At 38.4% G+C, this 27149-nt stretch overlaps 1 protein-coding gene across 1 annotated transcript in view; it reads right to left on the minus strand.

Annotated features, from left to right (window-relative positions):
* The window catches only part of nrxn2b (neurexin 2b), a 639543-nt gene extending 612739 nt beyond the window's left edge, over positions 1-26804 (minus strand). The window contains exon 1 of the mRNA XM_030722576.1: positions 26099-26804. Coding sequence (XP_030578436.1) covers positions 26099-26804 — 706 coding nt within the window. The remainder of the gene's footprint in view (positions 1-26098) is intronic.
* Positions 26805-27149: the final 345 nt, after the last annotated feature.

Below are 27149 nucleotides of genomic sequence, written 5' to 3' on the forward strand. Positions count from 1 at the left end.
GTAATGGCCCTCAAACCCTCATAATTGCTCGTGCCGCTCATGGTAGCAAGAGCCGCAATCAAGCATTTGCAATAACTGGTAATGATTCTCACATCAATGTGGAGGAATTTTGGCCGACCCATCAATGTTCTGATGCGTGATGCAGGCCGGACACTCTACTTCAGGATTTTCAGGATCACAATAACCATGTTTAACTGTTGGTGTGATGTTCTTTTTATGAAATACTGTGTTAGTTTTATGCCAGATGTAACATGACGGAAACCCTCCAAAAAGTTTAGCTTTTGTTTCATCAGCCCACAAAATATTTTCCCAAAAGTCTCGGGTTCACCACTGTTCCAAGTTTTCTCCATTTGTGGATAATGGCTCTCACTGTGGGTCACTGGAATCCCAAAGCCTTGGCTTTATAACCATTTCCAGACTGACAAATGTCGATAACTTTGTTTCTCATCTGTTCTTAAGTTTCTTTAGATCGTGGCATGATGTGTCGTTTTTGAGATCTTTTAGTCTACTTCACTTTGTTAGACAAGTCCTGTTTAAGTAATTTCTGGATTCAACATCTCTGGCAGCCATCAGGTGTCAGTAAGACTTGGTGTGGCTAGCGAATTTGAACTCAGATTTCTAAAAAATATGGTTAATCACAGTTCATTCATAATTTAGAGCCAGGTAAACTTGGACTGCTTTTTTCCTTTAATAAGTAAAATCAATTTTTTTTCATTTATTTGGGTTTCTTTGTCTAATATTAAATTTTGTTTGATGATTTGAAATATTCAGTGTGAAAAATATGCAAAAAAATAAGAAGGAAGGAGCCAAATATTTTTTCACAGCACTGCATATGTGAAGTCAAACTAAATGCATTTTTGGATTTATGGATGATCAAGTACTCAATGAGCAAACTGAACTGAATTACCACAATTAGTGCATTACTGACAATAAAATATAAATGGCTTTTTTAATGTAAATAATAAACAAAAAAATAACAATTATATTTTGTACTATTGCACATCTTTTTTTTCTTCTTTTTTTTTCACTGCATACATTAAAGACATGGTATGAGTAAACTGAGAAATAAAAACAAAAACAAATATTTTAATGGGCACTTACTTTAATACTGAACCTATTAGAAAAGTCCCATATTTATTAACTTGTAAATAAGCCAACCTTCCTACCATATGCAAAAATATCTAAATATGTAATTCTGCAAGCTATTGCTGTTTGCAAAACATATGCGCTCATGCAGTAGGTGATGTGATCCATCACCTACAATCACCAACAATCACTGACCACCCAAACTTTTTACTCTTTGTGCACCCTATCTGAGAATTGAGTTGTGCGACATTAACATGTATGTGTTCAGGGACTAAAATTCAAACACTCAAACTCAGGGGCTTGCTGAGAGGGTGGAAAGGCAGAGAAGAAAAGAAAGGGCATCAGCTTTGACCTAGAGGGGGAATAAACAAACAAACAAGCTCCCAGGCTATCAGCACATGCAGTGAACAAACAGTGAGGCTGACAAATCTTTCTCATATCTGTGGAATCGAGCCAGGTTTTATGTAAGACAGAAAGGTGAGGTATTGGAACTGCACACGGGCGGTGTTGATACGACTTTGGAGTAAATCCATATGACTTTGCCTATATAACTTTTAGTTTTCTTGCTAACTGTTGTAAGATGAAAACCATATGCTCATGTCTGAGAATTGAAACTTTTCCAATGTTAAACATGTCATGGATCACATTAATCATGACACAAAATGGAATATATCTTTCCACTTCTTCACCAGTGGGCAATAATAATAATAATAATAATAATTTGTAATAATAAATGGTGATAAAAGTACCTGTATTGCACTCACTCAATTACACAAGAAAAACTGTATACTGAAACCTAAACACAACTGTTACATACATATGCATACATGCATTTAGACCACCTAAGTCTTAACCATGCAAAGCACTTTTCAGGGTCTACCTCAATCTCCTCCAAAGGTCACCTGTCAATAATGTGCAATTAAGTCTGTGACATGTGTGAGCTCTGCCTTATTATTTTTTGGTTCCACACCACCACTGTTTATTGTAATTTTATTACCTCAATCTCTGTTATTCTAATTACACAGACATCTTTTTGAGCAAATAAAAGTTAATGAGCTTTTATGAAAATGGCTTGACATGACCTTTTTATTTATTCATTTAAAACTCCAGCCCCCTCCTCCTTTTGTCCCTGCCAGAAAGAATAGTTTGCATGCGTGTGCGTATGGAGGGGTGGCAGTTTGGGGGTGGGTTGGGGTGGGGGTGTGTGTCAAATATCCACAAAAACCACTTTTTTCTAATCAACATCAATGACTCTTTCCTCTCCTCCCTGTTTTCCATAGATCATTTAGCCTTGTCATCCATAAATCTGCAAAATGCCCTTTTCAAGCTGCTCATAAACACCCTCATAGATCTCCAAAAATGCCACCACTCTGAGGCAAGAGCTGTTGATGGTAGTGAGCCCACAGTGGTTCAGTTCCCTACAGTCAGGAAATGATGAATGTCAGAATGAATGTGTACATTACAGTCTGCCAGGCAGGGCTGATGGATTTTGGCTTCATGTGTCCAACTGAAGTAGCAAAGTCCTGACCGAGAGGGCAAAATGTAAATATTATTTACAAGTATGGCCTAAAAACCTTGTAAAATGTGCACAAGACTAAAAAAAATTAATCCAATATTTTGTTCCAAACTACTTTTGCCTCAGACTTTAATGCACATCGTGGTGATTTCAGTCTCCGTACTGTACAATCTCTGTGCTATATTACATTAATTCAACAATAAATGATTCAATATCCAAATAACATCGCAAAGGTACTGTTCAGTTCATCGTGTCCACTGCCATTATAGGCTGAATGAACAAGATACCCAGCACAATGTTTCTCCAGCCTGATTTGGATGGTGAGAAAATTATAGTTGGTGTGCCGTACCGGTTCATTCACGCCACACTGAATAGCCGAGTAGTGTGGCATTTGTACCTTTGGTACATGAAACTGGACAAGGCACAATCACAAAATGACAAAATTGTATTAATAATTACATGGAAATCTTTTTTTTTTTTTTTTTTTTTGCAGAAGAGATGAGATTAAAAAAAAACAAAAAAAAACAAAAAGAGAAAACAAAAAAGCAAAAAACACACACAAAAAGGACCCAAATCATGAAAAACACAACTCACTATCAAATCCTTCTATTTTTTTTTCTTCATATTGTGGACTGTTCATACACTAAATTACAGCCATCAAAATGATTATGTGGCCTGGTAAATGGCCCTAAGGCCTATTAGCCATCTCTTTCCTTGCAAGAGGTCTATTATCTTACTACCTTTAATGTCAGAAAAATAAGGGGATAAGGTGGGCAATGGCTGCTGCTTTAGGCTACTGTTTTCAACTCTGAATGAGCTGAAAATCCAATATTGCATGGAAGATAAATGTTGAGGAGAAAAGACAGATCTTAACTCGAAAGCCATTACAAAGTCTATTGTTTTTCAATGCTGATGTAAATTACCTCAAGCAGCTTCAAGCACCATTTTGCGTTCCATAACTCATTTTTGTTGCAAAGGGAATCAAGTAATGATAACTTTATGTGCACAACACTCCTCTAAAACATATTCATGTTTTCATAATCAAGACAAAGCACAGATGCATAGACATCTTACAGTAGCAGTGGGAATAACATTATGCCTTTTACTGCTTTGTGCTGGCAGTAAACATGGACTTGTCCATGGCCTTTAGATTAGTGAGGAGCACTTGAAACAAGGGAAAGATTAAAAAAAAAAAAACAACAAATATATATACATATATATATATATACATATATATATATATATATATATATATATATATATATATATATATATATATATATATATATATATATATAATGTCTAGACTGTGGTTTGCCTTACAATTTGATTTGCTCAGCTTTCCAACAATAAGTAAATCAGAGGTATCACATGTCATCACCAGTCAGTTGGTGCCCATCCACCCTTGTGCTCTCGCATCCTTTTACTTGCTTCAGAATAGCTTCTGCTTCTCTGCTTTTTTCTTCTGTGACAGGACTTGCTGTACAGTTTCACCCAACTAAGTGGCATTTAATGTTGGACTATAGAAGAAAAGAGCATGTGGTGGTGCTTTGACCTCCATCAGTGAAGCATACTAATGGAATAAATGCTTCAGACAATTGTCGAAGTGCTTTGTGTGGACGTGGCCTAAGACAGGGTTTATACAGTGATTTGCATCCAAGTCATAGCACAGCTTGACCACAGAAACAGACCAGACAAAGTGCAAACTGTTTTCTTTTGTTTGGTTTTTCAACCATAACCGAGTCAACTACTTAAAGCTAACAATCATGAATCCAGCTGCACTACTATGTGAAAAACTCTCCTATATAATAGAAAATTGTGGCAGCATACTACATCAAGCTAACCTGAGGCTTTACCTGAAGACACCACACTGTAGAAAGGACTGAATGATTTTTTTGATTTTTTTTTTTTTTTTAATGTGTTTAATAAAAAGACTTTTGGCCTGTGGCAGTGCCGTACCCACAGTGGAGCTCCAACTCTTGCTAGTGATTTTGGATGTCTGCTCTTGCTTGAGATTTATGTATTATTCTCCCGTGCCAGCTCCTTACCTCATCTGCAGCCCTTCATTGTCCCACATTGAAATAAAACATTCTTCATTCCTTTCTGAGGATATGGGGAACAGTATTAATTGAACCATGGGGAGATGGGGTTAGGATTGAAGAGAGGCGTGGGGTGAAGGGGGTGATGTATGCATGCCAAGCCACTGTTTTAGTCTTGTTCACCAAAGTGGAAGTGATATTGGCTGCAGGCGTTATGTAAAGAGACCATGTGCAGGTTTCTATGTGAGCAAGGCGCTCAGTGAGTCACCAAATAGGAAGGACCTGTGGGAATATGCATCAGGAATAGGCCAGTGTGATTATAATTGTAATGTTAAAGATGCAGTGACAGCATTTTTACTAAATACAATTAGAAAATGACAGAAAGGTTAAGCTTAATGTAAAAAAAAAAATAATGAAAAATTGATAAATATGAGTAAACAGTTGAATCACTACAAAATGCTCTTAAATTTTTCTCATCTCTTGTGGTATTCTCTCATTCTGCTTTAATGACTCCGTGGACTCAGCAAACCCTGACAACCCACGTTATCCCTGCACAGTCTGATAATATTCAAAAGAGCTCCTTGTGATTCAGACCCCCCCCCCCCCAGACTGGAATTCTGCAATGATAACATTTCCCTACTATGACATTTTGCAAAGAGGAATAAAAAAAAAAAAAACCTTCCTCTTAGTTCTGGGCTGATAACAATGATTAAATTGCCAATAACGCTGATAGCAATATACATTTTGTTTTCATTGAGATCTATACTTATTTTGCTTTTGTAATTATTGCTTCCACATTTGGGCTAGAATAAAAATAACCAAAATGTTTACAGTCTTTCAGCTTTTTAGTTCTATCCTCAAACATTTAGCCAGCTTATTAACCAGGTGAACAGAAGATCTTATATGTGCTTTACGTGTCTTGCGTCAGCTTGATTGTTAAACTAGAAATAGTGCAAATTACTTTTCAATAACGCTCTTATTTAAGGTTTCTAAATCCTATTTTATCAGTGTGGTTGCATAGATCTGGAAACCAATGCACACCAACTATGTGTGTGTGATATTTTAACACATGCAAACGGTCCCAAATGTCCAAGTATAAGAAGTAGTGAACATAAACTGAGCAACTGCCTGCTAAGAAAAACTGACTTATTTGCAGAGAAGCATTACCTCTGATGTGACAGCCTGAACTGAAGGCAGGCCTACAGGATACCCAGCGCTTATGCTCACCCCTCACTTCACCCCTCTAAACTCTCTGAGATGAGAGTGTTGAGCAGCTCTGTGAGCTGCTGATGTGTCACAGACAAATCACTGCAGTGAAAGTTGACTGGACTTGAGGCTGGCTGCCAAAACCCAAGAACAAAAGAAGGGCTTTCGAGGAGAAAGAACAAAAGGGAGTCTCTCATTTGCCTCCTCCTTGTAGCAACTTTCACAACTTTCCAAACCTTGATCACTCATGTATATTGTTCAGACAGATCCAAGCTTATGCACTGGATGTTAGAATTTAATATCATTACCAAATAATATGACTTTTGCTGCTTTTCTCACTCATATGTTGCCTTACTTCATCTGTCTGCTGCCAGTTTGTGGTGCAATCATTGTTTGAGATGGCTAAATATTATTGCATTATTTTAAATAATGAATTCATGATATCCTGGAAATGGCACCTGGTCACAGACTTTGGCCAGTAGCAAAATGTGAAAGCAAGAAACAATACTGTATCCAACAGTTCAATAAACTCTTAAATAAACGCAACAAACAGAAAAACACCCCGACTTCACACGACTCAATAAATGGTTCCACGGTGATTATTTGTCAACATTTCTTGTGTATGATTATATTGCCTGCATCTAAGATTAGACTCATAACAAAAAAATCATGTTATTATAAAAAATTATGTGTATATATAAAAGGAGATAATTTTTATTACTACTAAAGAACTGATGAACTGTTTTTGAGGGGTGCGCCAGGTTGTTCAAGTCAAGCTCAGATAAGCACGCTGTCTTTGTTTTCTTTGGTAAGTGATAAAATTATTAAACATTTTCATAACAATTTTTTCATTCATTTTCTATGAATATTTTAGCAAACTTGCATTAATTAAAAAAAAATAAAAGGATCAAATGTCTGTTTTTCTTTTCTCTGCCGTTTTATATGAACTAGCTGGTATTTAAAGTGACTCACAGGCAGCATGCAGGTTAGGTCGTTTACAGCAGTGAGACAGAAACACACATTAACTAAACTAAAGCTAACACATGCCTCATTGGATTTAGCTTTCCCAGAGAAGCAGATCTCTAATACTTTGCTGTGAACGTGTAAGATACCAGAATGCTAAGAAGCCTGCCAGGAACTTAATGATTCAATAACTTAATAATGTAACATTAGGAGTTACGTGTTTAAATTTCATTATAATTCAGTAAATAACATAATTGCACCTTGCATTATGGCAAGAAGGTAATTTTAACCAGTGTGGTAAAAGAAGAAGTCAATTTTGTACCAAAACCAGGAAATTTATGTTACCATCTATAAATAATTATTTTGGTTTAAACCTTTGTCTTTAATTTAACTAAGTATTAGCTTCATGTCTGGGATTTGTACAAACTAAACCACACTTAAAATTCTGTTTTTTTATTTATTTATTTATTTTTTTAATTGCTCCATAGACCTCCAGCATGTCCATTTAAGTCCATGGACATACAGCAGGAGATGTAGCTGACTTGTGTCAGTGTGGTGATCATAATGTTGCACACAATTCTGAAGCAAGATAATGGAGCAGCAGGGGACCTAAATCAGTTGGTATTCAGCTGGCCATGACCGGTGAGTGGCTTTTCAGCTTCAAAATTTTATTATATTTTATAATTGTTTAATGAATTTGCTTTTAGCTTCTGCAAGAATTATATAATGCCTGAACTAGGACTCTATGTTGGGCTGGCAAGTAGTCGAATTAGACTACACCACAGCTTGATACATGCTACTTTGCGTTATTGACATTAGGACCGCAGCTGGGATTGGTCATTTATAATGCTTTTGTGAATAAAAACTAATATGTAATAGGCTTTTATTTGTTTCTTTCCTCTTCATATAGTAATAGCAATACAGAAGCCACTTATCTGCCAGTGTAGATGTGGTTTCCTCATCTTCACAGCTCTGTCAGTCTATAGATCAATCTGCCCTGACTTCTTCTCTTTTCTACAATGCATAACTTCACTAAAAGCAACAGTTCAACATTTACTAGCAATCGTTACTAGCAATCAAACATTTACTGGATCTCCTTAGCTCAGTATATGAAGTGATTCAACATGGTAACATAGAAACTATTGCCAATTAGTCTTTTGTCAAAACAAAGTCCAGCTGCGGGTGGGGGGTGGGTGTGGGGGGAAGAGGCAGGGTTGCTCAGTGGGTGAGTGGGCAACCATGTACGCCACATGGCTGTGATGGAGGATTTGCGTCTGACCAGTGGCCCCTTGAGCATGCCTTCCCGTATCTCTCGCTTCACAGAACACTATTGAGAATGTATTGTATCAAACCCACAGTGAAACAAGATGATGGGAGAATTCAGGACGCATTGCCCATCCTGGATTTTGAAACTTGAACTACATGATTTTTTTTTGGAGCATATGGTATAATTGCACAGCATAAAGCAACACACAATTCAAAGATTAACTGAGCACTGCTATATTTAAATGAAAATTGTTATTGTCGATCAGTGTACCAGTAACAAATGTAAGTTATATGGATCTTTTTTTTTTTTTTTTATTGCATGTCTGTGCACCATGTCAGTGAATACCTGCATATCTTGTCCAGATATACAAATCCACATGGATACTTCTGTACCAGATTTTGCCCAACACAGGGGGAGCAACAGCAAGCGGTCAGCACCACCTGCAGCATTTTATGTCAGGCCTCTCTGAGCAGCAGAGGAGTCCAGACTGTTATTTCCACCCCAGTGGTATTCTACCTGCTCACTGGCCTGCTCCCATCCCTGCTGCCTGCCACCTGTGCAGTGTGACAACACACACAGGCCCACACACATATCACGTCAAAACCAGGCCATATCACAGTAGTTACCTGGCTGAAGACAGACAGAGAAAACATATCCATCTCTTGCTCATCAGTTCATGTGGAATCTGTGTCTGTCTGGATAGATAGATGTTGGATGTGTGTGAATGAAATATAGGTGTCTATTTGAATTATATGGTAAATGTGTCACATTAAGAATTCACCACAGTCGTAGCTCAACATTAACATCCCAGTAGGAGAGGATAAAAGGATAATACCAAGTTGATCATTCATTACCAGCAATGTGGGTGGGACTATTGTACCACGGAAGTATCATGGGAAAACACTGATTTCACATCCAAATCTTGCCTGTTCATTTTAAAATTGCTCTTCATTTTAAAAGGGCCAAAACAATCTCTTTGTCATTAGTAGCATAAATAAAGAATAGAAATAATCCCTTACCCCATCTGCCCTCACTTTACAAAATCACCTGGGAAAGGATTTTAAGATTTCACATTATGGGGTAGTCTTGCAACCTACCGGGACAAAATACTACAGATGGTGTGTGTGTGTGTGTGTGTGTGAGAAGACAAGACAAGCTCACTTAGCAGTAGCACTGAAAAAGAAAAAGAGAATAATATGTGTTACATGAAAAAAAGGAGAGATGGGAGACTTCACATACATTTCTGAGTCCCTGTGATCCTAGTACTTTAATCACCTCAAGTGGCAGCAAGAAACCAAAGAACCCCTTAGTTATACAGTAAGGGTTGAGGTAATGTAAATATTAAAAGTATTATATAGTGTACAGTATCAAGTACAATCAGTCCCTTCTATGACATATTTAATGGAAGCTTTGCATGGCGCTGCTGGATCATGGAATCAAAACCAAAGATCGACCTGGGGAGATAATCTGCTCGTTTGTCTTTACAGGCTGGGATTTCTTCCATCTGAATGAAAAATAATAAGGTCCAGATTTACTGACATTCAATCATACACAAAGTGTCATTCCCAGTGGTTGCTTTCAGCCAACGTGACTGTTAGGTCGTCTGCCTCTGAAAGCACCCTGAGTAGGGAGGGCTGAAATCACACTGAAGCCAGCTCTTCTTTTTCATCACAATAAAAAGGGGGGAACTGGTATTATCATCTTGTAAGGAAAAGGGAGAAGTGAACTGTTGGTGCGTGATAGACCTGATGTAGTAAAGTGCTGAAAAGGTCAGTGCATCTTCTAGAGTTAAACAAGGAAGAACAGCTCCAGTGACAATAAGGTAATAGCATTTTTAAGCTTGATCAGACATGTGAACAGCTGCACAATACACTTCTGAACCAATATATTCTCTTTGGGACCATAAGGATTTTTCATCCCTTCTCCTCCTTACACTCTCTTGATCTTGCTTTTATATTCACGAGTTTAAACCTTGACTATAATGTCTTGTTTTTACAGTATTACACAATTGGAATTGGTGACTTTGTGTGACTTTGTTGCTATGGTGGACCTAAATTAAACCAAGGCTAAGCAACAAGCATTAGGGGAAGGCATTATGTTTACTGCAAATCTGAGCTGTAATGACAATTAAAAAAAAAACAACAAAAAAACAAAAAAACTTGTGGCTTAGTGGAATACAGAGACAACAGCTGGCAGGGAAAATTGGACTAGAAGCTGTGCCTATTGTATAAACTTGGCATGAATCCCTAGCAATAACAAGATTAACCCTATTTCCACATCAACTATGTTCTCTGCATTTACAGTGAAACTGTGTAATCCGGGATGACCTCTAATCTGATTCAAAACACTGGTCTAAGTTATCCCTTGGCAATAGGCCTATTCACAGGAGAGGGGAAAAGATAAAGGATGACCATTATCACAAGCATACATTGCCCCCGTGTTCAATCATTTGTAATTAGAACTACATGCTTTTTTTTTTTTTTTTTCAGGCTTTGATAGTCAAAAGTCCTTTAACGAGAAGCCTGTGAGTCAATATTTACCTTCCCTGCTTGGCTTGTGAGCAGCGTGTGTCAATGTGTTTGTGTGTTTATGGAAATGTGTGATTAAGTCCTTTTGCTGGAAAAAAAAAAAAAAAAAAAAGATGGCTGTGAAGAAATGTGGTACTCTGTTGTGATGACTGCTTCAGAACGGAAAGACCGAACAATTATAAAAATAATGTGAAACCCTGTAAAAACTGAGTCGGTTTCCTCGCATCGGATTATCTGTTGTTGCAGATGAAACTGAAAATTGTCATCATGGTCCAAACTTGTATGATACGAGATTAAGAATCAGCTACATACAGCACTGCATGGGGCGGGGGTGGGGGGTAAAACACCACACAGAGACACTCCTATCGCACCTTTCTTTGTTGTCATTTTTTTTTTTGTTGTTATTATTTCCATGCCATCTGTCAGCCTGCCTCGACACAGAAGCGACACCAAAGGCTTCAAACTGAGACCCACACTTTCCACATATATCCTCTGATTTGCACTTTCTATGCATCCCCATAGACACACAGGCTGGCAAGACAATGTGCCACCCCACGGCACCCACAATGTGGGCCTCAAGCTGTTCCATTTTCCCTGACAAATATCACCTCGGGCAGTTCATCAGAGACATAAGCCCATTCTTAAGGTGTTAAGATGATTCTGTCACTAACATATTGTCATGCAGCATTGTTCTGTCCACCAAATAGCCAAAGTACACAACATGTATTTCTGATTACTGCAGAAAGTCATTATTATGTACTTATTGTCTCAATTCTATCGTAACCCTTGCATCCCATTCTGTTTTATAATTAATAAGCCTTCAACTATGACTACGTTTGTGTTGCCAGCACTGTATGCTCAAGTGTGTACAGTACATCTTCTTTGTGTTTTTATTACTATGACAGCTAAGCACTGCCCTGTTGCCTTGGCTGTTGAGGAAATAAAGCAGATTCACCACAAAGACAAAAATGCTAAATTCAACTTTGTGCAAAAAAAATCTCCAGGTTTATAATTCACGTGTTCTTCTAGAACCAGAAAGCTTTTCTTGGATTATCACACTTCTTCTAAACAGCTATTTCATTAAACACTACTCATTTCAGAGTGAAAGCAGCTCAAAATAAAATGAATAAAGTCAAGTTTTATTTTCTTTGTTGTGAAGTCTGTTTCAGTGCTGATGAGCCACAGGTAACAACAGCTTGCAACTTGAGTGACGGCGTTACAGCAGCAGGCACATCAGCAATCAGACCTCATTTCCGAGTAATTTGGTGTTGCCAGAGCTGTATTAACTCCGTAGGCGGTCCCGTCTGTTTGGAAAGCTAAATGAATAAATAAATGTCATAGAACTGGTCCAGATCACAAGAGATCTTTAACGTAATCATGAATGCCACCCTGTTTGTGCAGAAATCGGAAGTTATGGCATCTTAGTTCATTTAGGCCAATTTAAGTCCCTCATGTTGCGATCAAGGCCTCTGCCTTACATGTGTAGTGCCGTGCGGGGTATTTTGCACCTGTGTTTATGCGCACATGCTCAGTTGGGGCTATAGGATAATATCAGAACCTTCTGTCACACTTACATCTATGCTGCCATATTCTAGTAACAAGGGTCTTTGGCTCGTTAAGAAGGAAGATAACGGGGCTTATTTGAAGCCCAGCTGGCAGGTGTTTGATTGAACTGGAGTTCCAAAGGTGGTGAGGGATGGTGGGGAAGCGATGAGGAACAGCAAGTGTGATTTCATAGTTTGCTTGAGCCTTGCTTCGGTTTAATGCTCGTCCATGCTTTCACACCTTTTTTACCCTGACCATTTTCCCAAAGCCTTCCCTGCCTTACCTTGTTTCTGACTGAATGCACAAACAAGATGTCCAGGACAGTGCCACAGGGGGTCATCTGATACATGTAGTTGCAAGGATCTCTTATCAGAGACAACACGGTCCGAAATTATTTTCACCAGCAGCCTAAGGTTACAAAACAAGGTGGCTGACTGAGACTATGAGTATTCAGCTTTATGAGCTATTTTTAGTCTCTCTCTGGATCACTGGATACATGAGTACAATGAACCAAGCTTAGGTTTTGGTTCCTCAAGATTTTCAGCACAGTGGACCTCAAAAAGCACAGCCTGACAATGCATCAACCTGCTGGACTGCAATGAACACAATGGAGTGCTCAGTTATAAGTCATTTAAGAAATGAATGACAAATAAATGAATGAATTAAACATAAATGGAACTATAATGCTGATGATGTGTAGGTAACTGTGATAATGTAACATCCAAGGACAATTTTTTTTATCTTTGTTGGTAGGGAATCCGATGGGGTGATTAATACTAAATCACATGAATGGGGCCGGCCAAATGTCTAAACTCATTTGGTTTCATTGGTGACCCTTAAAAAGTACTGACACAAAAATTGTTGCCGACTTGCTATGAATGGAGCCGATAAAGTCCAGCTATAGGTGAATTCATTTTTTTTTAAATAGTAAACGTAGCAAACAGTCACAGCATCAGCAGATAAAAGCCAGAGCATGAACTGATTTAAATGCAACAGATAAATTCAAGGTTAAAACTTTAAGCTGATGTTGCACTTGCTGATATGTACAAAGAGTGTAAGCAACTACTGCACTAGAATATAAAACTGTGCTGAAGAAGTACTGGACAGTAATAAATAATAATTGAACAAAATGTAATAACTCATACAGTGTAATGTACTGATAGAAAGTAATGATACAAAGCCAAAAATATCAACTGTAAAATCGGATATGACCAAAAGGCATTCAAATAAAGATGTAATGAACAACATTTTTGAGTTAAAAATCAATACTAAATATGAATAAAGTATCATAGCGTAAAATCTCTAGTATGTGGCTTTGGATCCTTGTTCCCTTTTCAGTTCAAAACTATACACAGCTATAAATTGATTATATCTTTATATTTTACTCCTATATTTGCTCAGTTTGAACTGCCGAAGCTCCAAACAAATACACTGCTAGATATAGCTGTGCTAACATCCTAAGAAGCCTGGCTTATACTTTAGAAAGACAATCGGAAATCATTAATTACTGTAATGATTGCATCATCAGTGAAAGTATTATACAGAACTTGTACCATAATGGGTCTAACATACCCATTCATTCCTACTGTTTAAGAAAAAAAATTATCAAATGATTTTATTGAAGAAAAGTGTCTTTCAGTTCACAAACAGCAAGACGCAGAGGTAGAACATATCTGACTGTGTGGATGCTAATGCTTTCTTTTCAAAAGACTGCAGCCTCTAGGAAGCTGTTAATTAACAGTGTACACAAAGACAGGAGACCTTAAAGCGGGAGAAAGAGAAAGTCAAGTCTAATTGCATAAAGCTTTGCCCCAAGTACTCAAAAATCTATGCTTATGAAATTTAAAGCAATTGATGTGAGTACATTAGGATAACAATACTGGATAATCAACACAATAAAACAAGCTATTGATTTGCTTTGTTGTTGTATTAGAAAAGCTGTCTAATGTACTCTACCAGCAGTGTGTTCCAATGACTGCATTGCACAGAGAATGATGTTCAATTTTACCAATATAAAAATCATTTACAATCCAATAAAGTTGTGCAAATTATTAATGGCTATTTTTTTTCTGTAAATGCTGTATATCCTGTCTGTATTACATGTGGAAAAAGTAATACAAAAGCAAAGGTTACCTTTAAAGAGGCATTTTTTTTCTTTTGTTTTGTTTGGATCCCACAGTTCTGTGATAATGGGGATGGATAGCAAGTGACAGGTGACAAGGGTGTGTGAGCCCAACTTCCCACTCAATCCTGTGCTTATAGAGTGACAGCAAGGGTAAAGAGCAAGCTTTAATTGCATGCGATGGACAATCACGCTGGCAGGGACCTTCAAACTAGTAGAGGATCACCGGGAAAAGGGCAAGGAAGAAAGTGGGTCGGAAACATCAGAGTGGCATCCTCCCTGAAAGCCGCGTGCCTGATTGCACCCATCCCATATACATCTACCACCCCACTGCATCACATAAGTCAAAACAAACATGAGCTGAGAGTGTGCAACCCTCACTGGTTCCTTTGAGTCAAGCAACCTAACCTTACACTTTAATCCAGTAATGCTTGCTTTTTTGCTGCTGCAAAGAGAGGCAATCTGCATAAGGCAATTCAAACGGTGCACAAAATAGGAGGAATTAGGGGATTAGGGATTTAAGGAAATCTCTCATCTGGAGCAATTGTTACTCTATTTTCTTTTTCCCTTTTTTTCTTTTTAATCACCAAAGGCAAATTAAAGACTGGATCAGAATCAGTTATTGGACTGTAGATTGATATATGGTTATCCTCTCCTCAAAAAGTAAAAAAAAAATGTAAGAAGAGAGCATGGCAAGAGAGACTGAGATAAGCAACATCCTTCAAAGTAAAAGGAAGTGAGCTATATTAGGAACCATGCCTAAATAGTGAAATTCTGCTTTGCTGTCCATTCAAGGGAGCTGGGATTCTATCAGCCAAAGAATAGCGGCCCAGGAGCATGTGTCCTTTGAACCTGCGATTGCTCAGGCAGAAAAATGGTTTTACACAGTCGAGGGTTGAAAAAAAAAAATGGATGACTAGCAGAGACTGAACAAAAAATAAGATATGTTAAACCTGGGCGGGTGTGGTAGTTAAGAAAGCAAAATGACAAGATTGCTGTTCATATAGCATTTATGGCATGGGGGAAAAAATGAAAGACAAAATAATGGTTTTCTTGTATTTTTCTAGACACTGGCTAAAACTGTCCCACCCGAATACCTAATTTGGTTAGTACCAGTAATGTGACATTTCACATTTCTACCTGCAGGGGCGCCAGGGTAGCTCAGTGGATGACCAGGCAGCTGTGCCATCTGTAATGCGGACGACCCAGGTTCATTTCTGACCTGTGGGCCTATCCTGCATACCTTCCCCTATAGCTCTCTCTTCACTGTGCACTATCTAAAAAAGGCCAAAAAAAAGGTTTAAAACAAACAAAAAAACCCATTTCTACCTGCAGTTAAATTTTATTGCATAATCAGATTGTGGGTATGTTTGGAATGTATAGTATATACAGTACTCTATCTTATAGTTAATTGGCCATATTATAGTCCTTATTGAATCATCCAATACAATATCTCTTGTATGAAATCATTGTGCAATGCAAAACCATTGCAAGGCACACCAAGAAGCTGCGCTCTGTGCATGACAACATATTTATTTTTTTGGAAGATGGCAAGGAGCATCAGACACCACATGCAATTTAATTACAAACTGAAGTGCCCAGTGAACATTAAGCTCACTTTTGACATATGTGCACACAGCCCATGACAACTGCTTCATGAGAATTAGTTGAATGCTTAATTATGACATTGCAAATTACTGCATGTCAGCATGGTAACAACTGCATTTACTGTACCATCAGTCTTTTGTAGTTTGATGCAGTATATTTCATTGAGTTTTAAAGAACGTGTATGGATTTGTGCACAAATTGGTGGACTCTGCAGGCTTGAAAAAAAAAATCATCTCAACCAGCCACCTCCCTCTGAATCCTTTGCGTACTTTTACTATGCAGTTAGCACCTTTTTTATTTTTTATTTTTTTAGGAATTTTGACCTTACTTTCTCCTGTTTATGGTGGTAAGGTTTTGGAATTTGATTTGCTGATCACAATTTGGTTATCTTTGTTATGTTTCCCTAGATAAGTTTGTTTGCTTGTCATTTTGGCCTCTAACCAGCCAGAAGATGCACTTTAGCATCAGTTTGAACAGATCACAAACAAAGACAAACAAATCTTGGGACCGAGGGAAGCTGTGTCACTTTGCCAGGCTTTAAAAGAAGTCCCCATTAACTACAATTTTCCAATCAGTTTGATAGTTTTGAGATGTGCAGTCTTCTGAAAATTTTGTTTTTACATTCTGAACTTGGGAGACATTGTGGGCATTTTGGGGAATTTACAATGTAATTGAGAAAATTTGCGTTACTGAATCCAATAGCAATACAACACAATACAAAGTACATCAAATGTATATTTACAGAAACCAGCCGGTGCTGTGGCACTCGCAAGACAAAGTAAAATTATAAAATGGAGGGGAAGGAAAGAATGATCGCGACATGATGACCGATGCTTTGCAAACATCTTGTCCCAACAGCACACATCAGCACCAGCAGCAACAGCAAAGAGGCAACAGAACAGCTTAGATAAACACCAACAAGAATCTCCGTGATCTAATCCAACGGAGACTTGAAGCATGTAATGCTTCATTTCACTTTATCAGTCTAGTTGGTTAGTGTAGGCCTAGGTTTAGTCAGATGCTGTTGTTACAGCTAGACATATTGCTGATAAGGTTATCTATGGTACCTCTTCAGGCAACCTTACAGGGTACAGCCCCCTCATTAGCACTATACTTATTTATGTATACAGGACAGGATAATTGGGATATCAATTATCAGACAGTAAGCCCCCACCATTCCGACCACACTCACTACCCCTCATCCCTCTGTGGGTGCCAGTGGGAAGCACAATTATCTCCATGATGTATGACTCTCTTTGGTGTCCTCTACTCTTTGCTCCAAGCTCATTCTGTCACCATCCAACCACAACTTTTATATTAGAATTCAATGTCTAAACACACTCAACTCTCATTTGTGATATTTAAACTATTTCAAGTCTAAGTTTATTTATTTGTAACATAATCCATTATACAAGTATAGCACACAGTAAAATGGATATATACAGCTGTACATGAGTTAAAAGACAAAAGTGTAACCAACATAAACAATGAACTGCCATAACTGATATGAAAGCAATTAAAAACAATTGAGGCATTAACAATACTACCATTTAGAACATTCACGCATTTGGTTTTTCTGTGATCATATTTTCTGATAAATCTGTTGGAATATGACAAGGATTTCTGAGTCACACTGGAGACTATTACAGAAGAAAATAAACAGAAATAATGGCATCATGCATGTGCATCTCTTTGCTTGTATGTGCATGCAGTAGTGCCCAACCAAACTGATTGCTGGTCAGTGTTGAGTGGATGTGCACAGATGCTTTCAGTATGTACTGTATGCCCTCTTTGCCTTTGAAAAAGACATTAGTGGCATTATTAATTTGTACAACACTGATGTTTCACTCGACCACTGAAAATGTACTTGAATGGCTCAAACAGTGGATTTTTACAGTGTACAAAATGTGAAGGGGCTTTCACTGTTCTCTTAGAATGCAATTTAAGACAAAAAATAATGTTTAAATGGTAGATAAAATGTCAAGTTCATGGGTGTTATAGTGTTTAGAGGGTTGCCGAGCCCTTATCGTTCATTACAGTAGCTGATAAAGCAGATTATTCAGGCTTGTTGGGGGAAAACCACATCTAGTGTTACACTATAAAAAGGACAGTGCGTGTTTGACTCTGATTCCCTAACCACAGCTTTCTCCCGCTCCTCACCCCGCAGCTAGAGGCTTGCCTGAGGTCACAGCTTCTTGTTTTAAGATGGGGGCATGCAGGGTCCAGGCGAGTTAACCGTTGTGCTTCTCAGGGACCCAGGTTTCTGCTTTTTTCCAACACATATAATAAAAAGTGATGATGGAAGTGAATTAGAGTGTAGAGAGCAGTAATGAGCTAAGCAGCTGTTTTCCAACATGTCTCTATTTGGCAGTGCCAAATAGAGACATGTTGACATAGAGCGGAATATGCACATGCTGTGCGCATTCCAACTGCCAAAAAACATCCAGTTTTCTGCGATGCTCCTGGATATCATTTCTTGTCACAAGCTAAAAACAATAGAGGTTAATTATCTGCCATAAAAACAATCAATTCTGGGAAAATGCAAATGATAGATGACATGATTATCTCCCAAAAAGTAGTTGGGATTTACACATCAAAATCTAGACATTATCCAGTGAAGGAAGCAAACTTTTGCCAACATTTTCCCAACTTCTGGGGATTAAGAACCAGTTTACATAGGCTGCCTGACAAAAGCAACACATTAGCAGAGAAATAACTTAGTCCTTCTTTAGTTTCTTCTACTGTCATTCAGGCTCTGTACTGTAGGTAGGTCACATACATTTTAGTAACAGGTGTAGACTTGAATTTCAAGACTGCTTCAGGAAGCAAAAGTGAAATTCCATGTCACATTACGCAGCCTGCTGTATCTGTTTCAGTGTAGTGAGGCAACTAAAGAACCCCTAAGTGGCTCATATACAATACTGGAATTGCTACAAGCATCAATTATTTCCATATTTCTATACAGTTCTATACTGTTTATTATTATTAGATTCTTTTTGTTTTTTTCCCCAATTAATTCTAATTTGGTTACTCCTATGGTGCATTTATAACTTCTAACAGCTTAAATCTGCCAAGTTAGCTACAGTAGCAATTTTCAGTTCACAACAAACATCTTTCAAGTTAAGTGCAAATCCAGTCTCAAGGCAACCTCAAAGACTCCTGAGTTTGCTGAATAAATTAACGTTTTAATATAACAACAGTCATTTCAACCTGTAATTACTCTGGCTCGAGAGCTCAGCTTTCTCGCCCTGCACTGCCATTTGGAGGTCAATACATGAACAAAGCCAAGGTCAGCACAGATTATTAAACCGATGTTCAACCAAGTTTAATTATAACCCCAATGGCAAAGGACATGCCTATAACTATTATAAACTACAATTATAACAAGTGCAGTATATACATTTTTGTGCTTTATGCACGGCACATAACCCATAGAAATGTTTCAGGCAGTATGTAAGCTTGCTACTCAATGTTATCTTTGATATCAAGCCAATTTAAGAAAAAAAAAAAAAAAATTGGCTGTCTTTGTGATGTCCACCTTCAACCTTCATCCTATTTGATCAGACTCTCATTTAGCTTTAACAGTTCTGAAGTAAATCAGTGAAAATACTTAAATGCCAGACATAGATGAGGGCTGCTAAGAGCTGAGTTAGATCACTGGTATTCAAATCAATGCAACAGGAGATACAGACTCTGCAAAGCAGGGGAATAAAATAAAACAAACTGTGCTTAAGGGAATTGAAATGGTACAAACTCCCTGGATTGCAAAACCTCAGCTGTCATGTTCTATTTTCAGATTTTACAGACTCAACTTTCAACTGACATTTATCTTTAACAAAGGATTTAAGTCTGGACATTTTTGCAGTGAATTAGACCTGACGAATAAATGTTTTTACTCATTTGTCTAGACTGCACTACAGGGTGTCAAAACTGTTGACACTAAATATCCAAATATCTATCGATGAAGAAGATTTGACAAGATATGGCACTGTAGTTAAAATCACTTGCTGAAAGCATGTTTTTTTTTTCTTCATTTCTCCATAAAACAGATTTGAAAAGAACTTGTCTGTGTCAGTGTATAAGGGCATCAATTGAGTTCCCACTCTGGTCACAAAACCAGAATCAATGATTGTGATATTTATTTGATCACACTCACATAAAAAAGAGGACAATTAAAAAAAAAACTAATTTACTACAGGCCAAACAAAGGCTAAAATAAAAAGTCCTTCAACTTCTCTACTCTCTCTACTTAGGGTGCTGAGTATTGAGGTTTCTCACATGACTCACATGTGCACATTGCTTGAGAGTTGTCCAACATACTGGACGTGATGCATCCACCAGTTGTTAGAGAAAAATGTGTATTCCCCACCTGGTTGACAGTGGTTCTCGGAGGTTGCTGTGTCTTGCTAGGTGAAATTGGTTGGAAAGAAGGTGCTGCACCAAAAACCTCCTGGTGATTGCTTTGGTTACTAGAAGATTGCAAGGTTGCCTGTGCTGTACTTTTTCACGTTTATGGTGAATCACATCACGCAATTTAAAAAAGCGTGATGTGAGCCAGAAATGGAGAAGGTTAGTCTTCAAGGTAAAATTTGCGCCTCAGTGCTGTAGCCAACATGTTTCAAAAAGTGCAATTTTTACTGCGAAGGCACGATTCACAGCTTCACTACAGCTCGGAGAGTACCTGGCTAGTGTTTGTTGACAAGCCCACTTGCAACTGGTGGTTGCCAGATGGTTGCAAACTGGTCTCTAGGCCTGTGTGACTGGGGCTTTAGCCACTGGATGTCACCATGATTGTCACACATCCAAAATCTCAGAAAAGTTAACTTCACGTGGTTAGCGGCCATATCTCAATGCAACAGCTAGAAGAAAAGTACACAGTTGGGAAAACGTAATTTTTTTTGGATCACTTCACTGTGTTTGCCCGGTCAGCTTAACAAAGTTAATGTGGTACTCAACTGTTGCCCACATCTCAAAAATAATATCAAAGCTTGTTTGTTTTTAACCACGACTGATCAACACACCTATTTTTTTCCAACAGTATTTTCCACTTTAAATGTTGTGTTTAAGGGCTTACTTTAGGGTTTAGCAAGATAATTACACAGAATGTCATCAACACCATCATCAACAACAACACTGACCTTATGTGGCTCTCTTTAAAAGGTGTCTTTCCATGTTCAAGTTTCCAAAGAGTGCATTTTTGTTTGTTTGTTTCTTGCTTTGTTTTTTCTGTAATTGTCTTTTTTTTTTTTCTTTTCTGTGATTAACATCCCAGTGCTGTTTCCCCACCTCCATCCAAACAGGTTGTTTTGGCTTTTTTCTACATAAACACTTTCTGTATTATTAACATGCTGCTCTGAGAGGCAACCAAACATAGTGTGATTGTTTATTTGAATTGCTCAATTTCAGACAAATATTGCAAAAAAAAAAGGTGTTGATTAATATCATTATTATATATGCATTCACATGCAGCGATGTGAAAAGGTTTTCATTTTTTGCACATTTGTCTAAATGGTTCAGATCAAACAAATTTTAATATTCGACAAAGATAACTCAAATAAATATGAAAATGCATTATTTAATTTATTAAGGGAAAACAAGCTGTCCAAACCTACCTGGCCCTATGTGAAAAAGTGATTGTACCCTAAACCTAATAACTGGTTGTGCCAATGTTGGCAGCAAGAACTGCAATCAAGCCTTTGCGATAACTGGCAATGAATCTTTCACATCACTGTGGAGGAATTTTGGCCCACTCTTTGCAGAATTGTTGTAATTCAGCCACACTGGAGGGTTTTTGAGCATGAACAGCCTGTTTATGGTCATGCCAAATCATCTCAATCAGATTTAAGTCCAGATTTTGACTCGGCCACTCCTAAAACCATCATTTGGGTTTTTTAAAATTATTGTTGAGACATTCAGTGGTGGACTTGCTGGTGTGTTTTGGGTCTTGTCCCTGCTGCATAACCCAAGTGCGCTTGAGCTTCAGGGCATATAGCTGGACATTCTCCTTCAGGATTTTCTGGTAGAGAGCAGAAATGATGGTTCCATCAATTATGGTAAGTTCTCCTTGTCCTGAGGCAGCAAAGTAACCCCAGACAAACATAACCACCACTTCTGATTTGTTGGCATGACTTTATTTTTTTTTTATGTTGTTTTATGCCAGAATATTTTCCCCCAAAGTCTTGGAGATCATCAAAGTGTATTTTGTCAAATGTGAGACAATCCTTTCTGTTTTTTTTGGTCAGCAGTGGTTTTCACCTTGGAACTATCCCCTTGATGCCATTTTTGCCTAGTTTCTTTCTTCGTGTTGAATCATGAACTCTGAGCTTAACTGAGCCAAGTGAAGCCTGCAGTTCTTTAGATGTTGTTCTGGGTTCTTTTGTGAGCTCCTGGAGGAGTCGTTGATGTGCTCTTGGAGTAATTTTGGTAGGTCAGCCACTCCTGGGAAGGTTCACCACTGTTCCAAGTTTTCTCCATTTGTGGATAATGGCTCTCACTGTGGTTTGCTGGAGTCCCAAATCTTTAGAAATGGCTTTGCAACCCTTTCCAGTCTGATAGATGTCAGTGACTTTGCTTCTCAGCTGTTCTTGAGTTTCTTTAGATCATGGCATGATGTGTTGCTTTTTGAGATGCTTTAGTCTGCATCACTTTGTGAGACAGAATCTCTTTAAGTGATTTCTTGACTCAACAGGAGTGGCAGTAATCAGTCCTATGACTGGTTATTGAACTTCAACTCAGCTTTCCAAAACATGTGGTCACAATTAATCAATCAATTAGTCACCGTTAATTCATGATTTAACAATGGGTGGGAAATTAATTTTTCACATAGGGCCAGGTAGGTTTGGTTAATATCATTTAAAAACTTTTTTAAAAACAACAACAAAAAAAAAAACTTTGTTTTGTGTTTACTTGGGTTATCGTTGTTTAATGGAATGTGTTTGATGATCTGAAACAAGTGTGACAAATATGCACAAACTAAGAAATCAGGAAGGGGGCCGATACTTTTTCACAGCACTGTACATACATAAGTGCTTTTGACTAAAATGGACCCAGAATTTGATTTAATCTCAGTATCTTGCTACTTCTATCAGCATTCACATTATCAGAAAACACTAGCAGCCCCATTCGATTGGCAGGCATAAATGCCAATGCCATAACATAACCTCTACTATGTCTTATGGATGATCTGCCCCTTGGTAATATTGGATGCATCTGAATCTCAAAAAAGACACACATTCACCTCATTCCTCTATGTGTAACTTTTTCACGACTTGGTGGCCTGTCAAACACCACACTTTGCAGAACTAAAACATTTCTACTTGACTGAAGTAATAAGACTACACTTCTTCCTTCACTGCCAGCACTTCCTGCTGCAAATGTGTTAGCAAAGCTGGGCAAAAAAGATGATAGTGTATATTACATCATGATGTCTCATATAAAAAACATCTAATAACCAATATATTCCCCAGCCATTAACAATAGATAAACAATGGATGCCACGAAAAAAAAAAAGAACCTAAACAAAAAAAACATGAAAAGGGAATACAGCTGTATCTATAGATCTGAAGCAAGTCTTACAGCAAAATGCGTAACAGTTATGTTGGGCTACAGCAACACTGAACATTGTAGCTCTACAATAAGACTGAGAGATACCATGTGCTTTGAGGCATTACTTTAGATGGGTATACATGACCTAACCAAGAACATTTGTTGCCTAAGCTTAACCAAAGAGTTATTGAAGAATAACCTAATCAGAAACTGAAAACAAAACTTCTGTAAAAGTCTTGTACTTGAAACAAACAACAGTCAAATATATTCTTAGTCATATGATTAAATATCACAAGGGAAAACCTACCCAGTAATGCTATCTTTTTTTTTTTATCTCTGTTTAGCCAAGACAAAATAGAAAGTAATTTATTGCCTTAAAAAGTAGCAGGAAAATACCTGAATGATCAAAAAGCACAACATTGCTCAACTAGACCAATACATTTATTGCAACTGTCACATCTTATCATTAAAAATTTTTCCCCAAAAATGATGTGTTCGTGTCCTCTAAAGACAGCGCACAGCAGCTCCTTAAAAGACAGAAGAAAAAAAAAAACTTTCCTTTGACACGGCCCCTTTGCCACAGAGCTAAAACAGGGAGACATGGATTTGTTAGTGCAGACATCTAAAGGGCCTTAAAAGTGACTGAAAGTGAGAGCGAAAGACCTTTACATTCCCACCCACGTGTTAGATAAAAGGAGTAAATACACCGCTGCACTGGCAGTCAGCCATAATGACCCAATTTACGGTCTTCAAACCAAAGAACATCTCTGGAAATAAATTAAGCCTGAGCAAATGAAAATCTTCATGTTGCCCTCCTCATTCTCCATCGCTTCTCCATTTCTCACCATTGCAATTGCTCTCCACAAATTCCTTGTTGCGATTCTCTCCTTACCTCAATCTCCATTCTCTCCCTCTATCTCACTCTCTCCATTTCAAAAGGACAAATGCTTCCTGCAGTCACTGTAGCACTGCATTGGTATTCTGCTTTCAATTTAGCTAAGAGCCAGGCAGCAGTATCTGCTTGCAGCAACCAAACAACAATCTGACACAGAGCACAGAGACAGAAAGGGAGAAAAGTCTTGAAGAATTGAAGAAACTGTGAAATATGAGAGGGAGACTGGAAGGATGAGACAGACAGACTTTTATGGCCGTTCAGCAGTGACATCATTTGCTGTGCTATAGGGCCGCTAAACGGCAAGAACTTGTCCACATTTAATAAAGGACTTTTGTTTGGATTTTTTTCAGAGAGCAAAGGCAAAAACAATACAGCTTGTCGAGCTGTTTAAGACAGCTCTAAACTTCCTACATCAAAAGAACTCAAAAGCTTTTATCTAAATTGTGGCCGCATGCTAATTTTATTCTTATTACTTCAGATCTATCAAAAGCTGGACTCCAATAAAAATTTGAAAAAAAAAAATATTTTGTTTGAGTTGATTTCCTTTTCAGCACTGTCAAAGCTTATCTGTGAGTGCCACAAAAATCTAAGGCTTCAAACAACTGGCACATAACTTTTGGCAAAATAGTTATTTACCTTTTCAGCTTTCTATAATTACAAGTTATTTCATCAAAGAGAACAAGGCAGAAGCTACTAAGGCAATTGATTATTTTGAAAGCTACAACGTAACAGCGGACCATAGTGATAGATGGGATGAACGCCCCTCATCTTGCATTACAAATGATCAAGACACTAAGTAAGTTCTGATGGCTGCATAGGGAGTAAGAGAATTCCCAAGTAAAGTGTAGAGATGCAGACAGGATGAAAGAAAGAGGACAGAGATAAGTGCACGAGGAGGAATGGCAGGAGTAGGAAGTGCTGACAGCGGGTAAAGGTGAAAGAGAGATAAGTGGAGTAAGGGAGTAAATTCGTGAGAGACGTGGAAGGGGGGGGCGTGAAGAGAGGTGGAAAGTCCAGATAGGCTTGAGAAGAGATGGTAGGAGGTGAGCGAAAAAATGCTCCGGGACGAATAGAAAAAGACATGGAAAATGTGAAGGAGAGGGAGAAGGAAAAACCATAGATATGGAAATGGGATGTGTCAGTGAAGGAGGGAGCCAGAGGTTTAAAACAGAACTGAATTTGACATGAGTTGACAGCATATGAGCGTATCCCAAGAGCAAATGAAAGCAAGAGCAGGATGTATGCCAGAGACAATAGGCTTGGGAAGAAAGAAAGAATGAGAAGTAAATTCACTGAAAAACAGAACAGAAGAAAGCCCGCTGAAAAAGCAGACCTTCAATGTGTGATCTTAAATGTGAAATATTCAGCAGCTTTGATGTTAAATATTGTTTCTGGATAAGTCCCAGTTGAATTCAAAGTAGCACCTGTGCCATGTCTACAACTCCTGTATGAGTCACATAATCCCTTAAAAGAGTAATCTTATTCAACAATTCAATCTTTAAAGAACCTTCTTAAAAACACTGGATGATAGAATACTGAACGAGAATGCTTACCCCAAGTACTCTATTCACAAAGTTCCATACCCTCCTCCTTTTAAGCCTTCACTGGATCAGCACTTACTTCATTAAACACTACCAGAAGAGGCTTCCAACAGCCTGAATAGCGAAATGAGGTTCCGTGACCTCTCTGCAAGCCTTTAACTTGCGCTAACAACAAGCACTACACAGTAATGACAAAACAACTTTAAATAGAACAGTTAAAGGATGATGGTTCCTTACCTTCCTTGCAGTACTTTCCCTTGAAGCGTGTGTGGGTGCAGTCACAGTGAACTTCTCCATACTGAATAGAACAAAACCCTCCATTGAAGCATGGGTTCTGTTTGGTGCAGAGGTACTCCAGGTCGCTCTGAATACCCTGGCTATTGAGCAAAGTAGGAGGCATCTCTCCCACCTTCAGATTGGAGATCAAGCCCTGGAAGGGTGGCTCATACTTCACTGTGCTGGACGTCAGTGCAGACAGCCGCACGTCCGGTGGGATGCCACCTACAAACAGGTCACTGACCACTGCCATTTCCTTCCTCTTTGACTTGACCTCAGCCACTTTTGTTTCCCCATCTACCATTAGCATGGTCTCACGGAAGTTGCGGGTAAGCAAGACCATGTGCCAGCGGTCATCATTCACCCGTGTCTCCATGTGCAAGGTGGCTGGCTCAGCACAGTGGATGGCAAAGCGCAACTGGAGGCGCCCACCAGCAATCAACAGCTCCAAAAAGTCACAGTTGCCGCCATCATCCAGGTAGAGTACCAAGGCTTTGCTGATATTGGTCTTGAGACTGAAGCTCAGCTCACCCACTGATCCAGCTTCCCAGCGCCCATAACGTGCCCACTGGCCAGGTGCCCCACCGAATTCCAACATATTCACTGTAGTGAGCACGCTAAAGAGGGCCAGAGGCCACAAGGGCAGGAATCGTAACCTTCTTGTCATGCTCAAAGTTTTGGAGCGCTCCCCTTTCTGCTTGATGCTGTAGAGGTTTAATAAGCAAAAAGCTCTGTGTTCACTGAGGAGAACAGATTGTAATATAAAGAATATAAGCAAGAACGATCATATGTTACTGACTGAGGATATAAAGCTCAACGGGTAAGTAATCCTCACAGGTATCCTACTACAAGTTGCCTGACCAATAAACACTTTTTTATCCTCTCTAGTGTTCTAAATCTTCTCCTTATCCTGATTCTCTCCTTCGTCTCTCCATCAGTTGGTGCCTCTGGGACTGAGGAATAGGAGAATAAAAGAGGGGGAATATGATAATTTCAACACAGTCGTTTCTTC

The sequence above is a fragment of the Archocentrus centrarchus genome, assembly GCF_007364275.1.
Source record: "Archocentrus centrarchus isolate MPI-CPG fArcCen1 chromosome 18 unlocalized genomic scaffold, fArcCen1 scaffold_23_ctg1, whole genome shotgun sequence".
Taxonomy (NCBI): domain Eukaryota; kingdom Metazoa; phylum Chordata; class Actinopteri; order Cichliformes; family Cichlidae; genus Archocentrus; species Archocentrus centrarchus.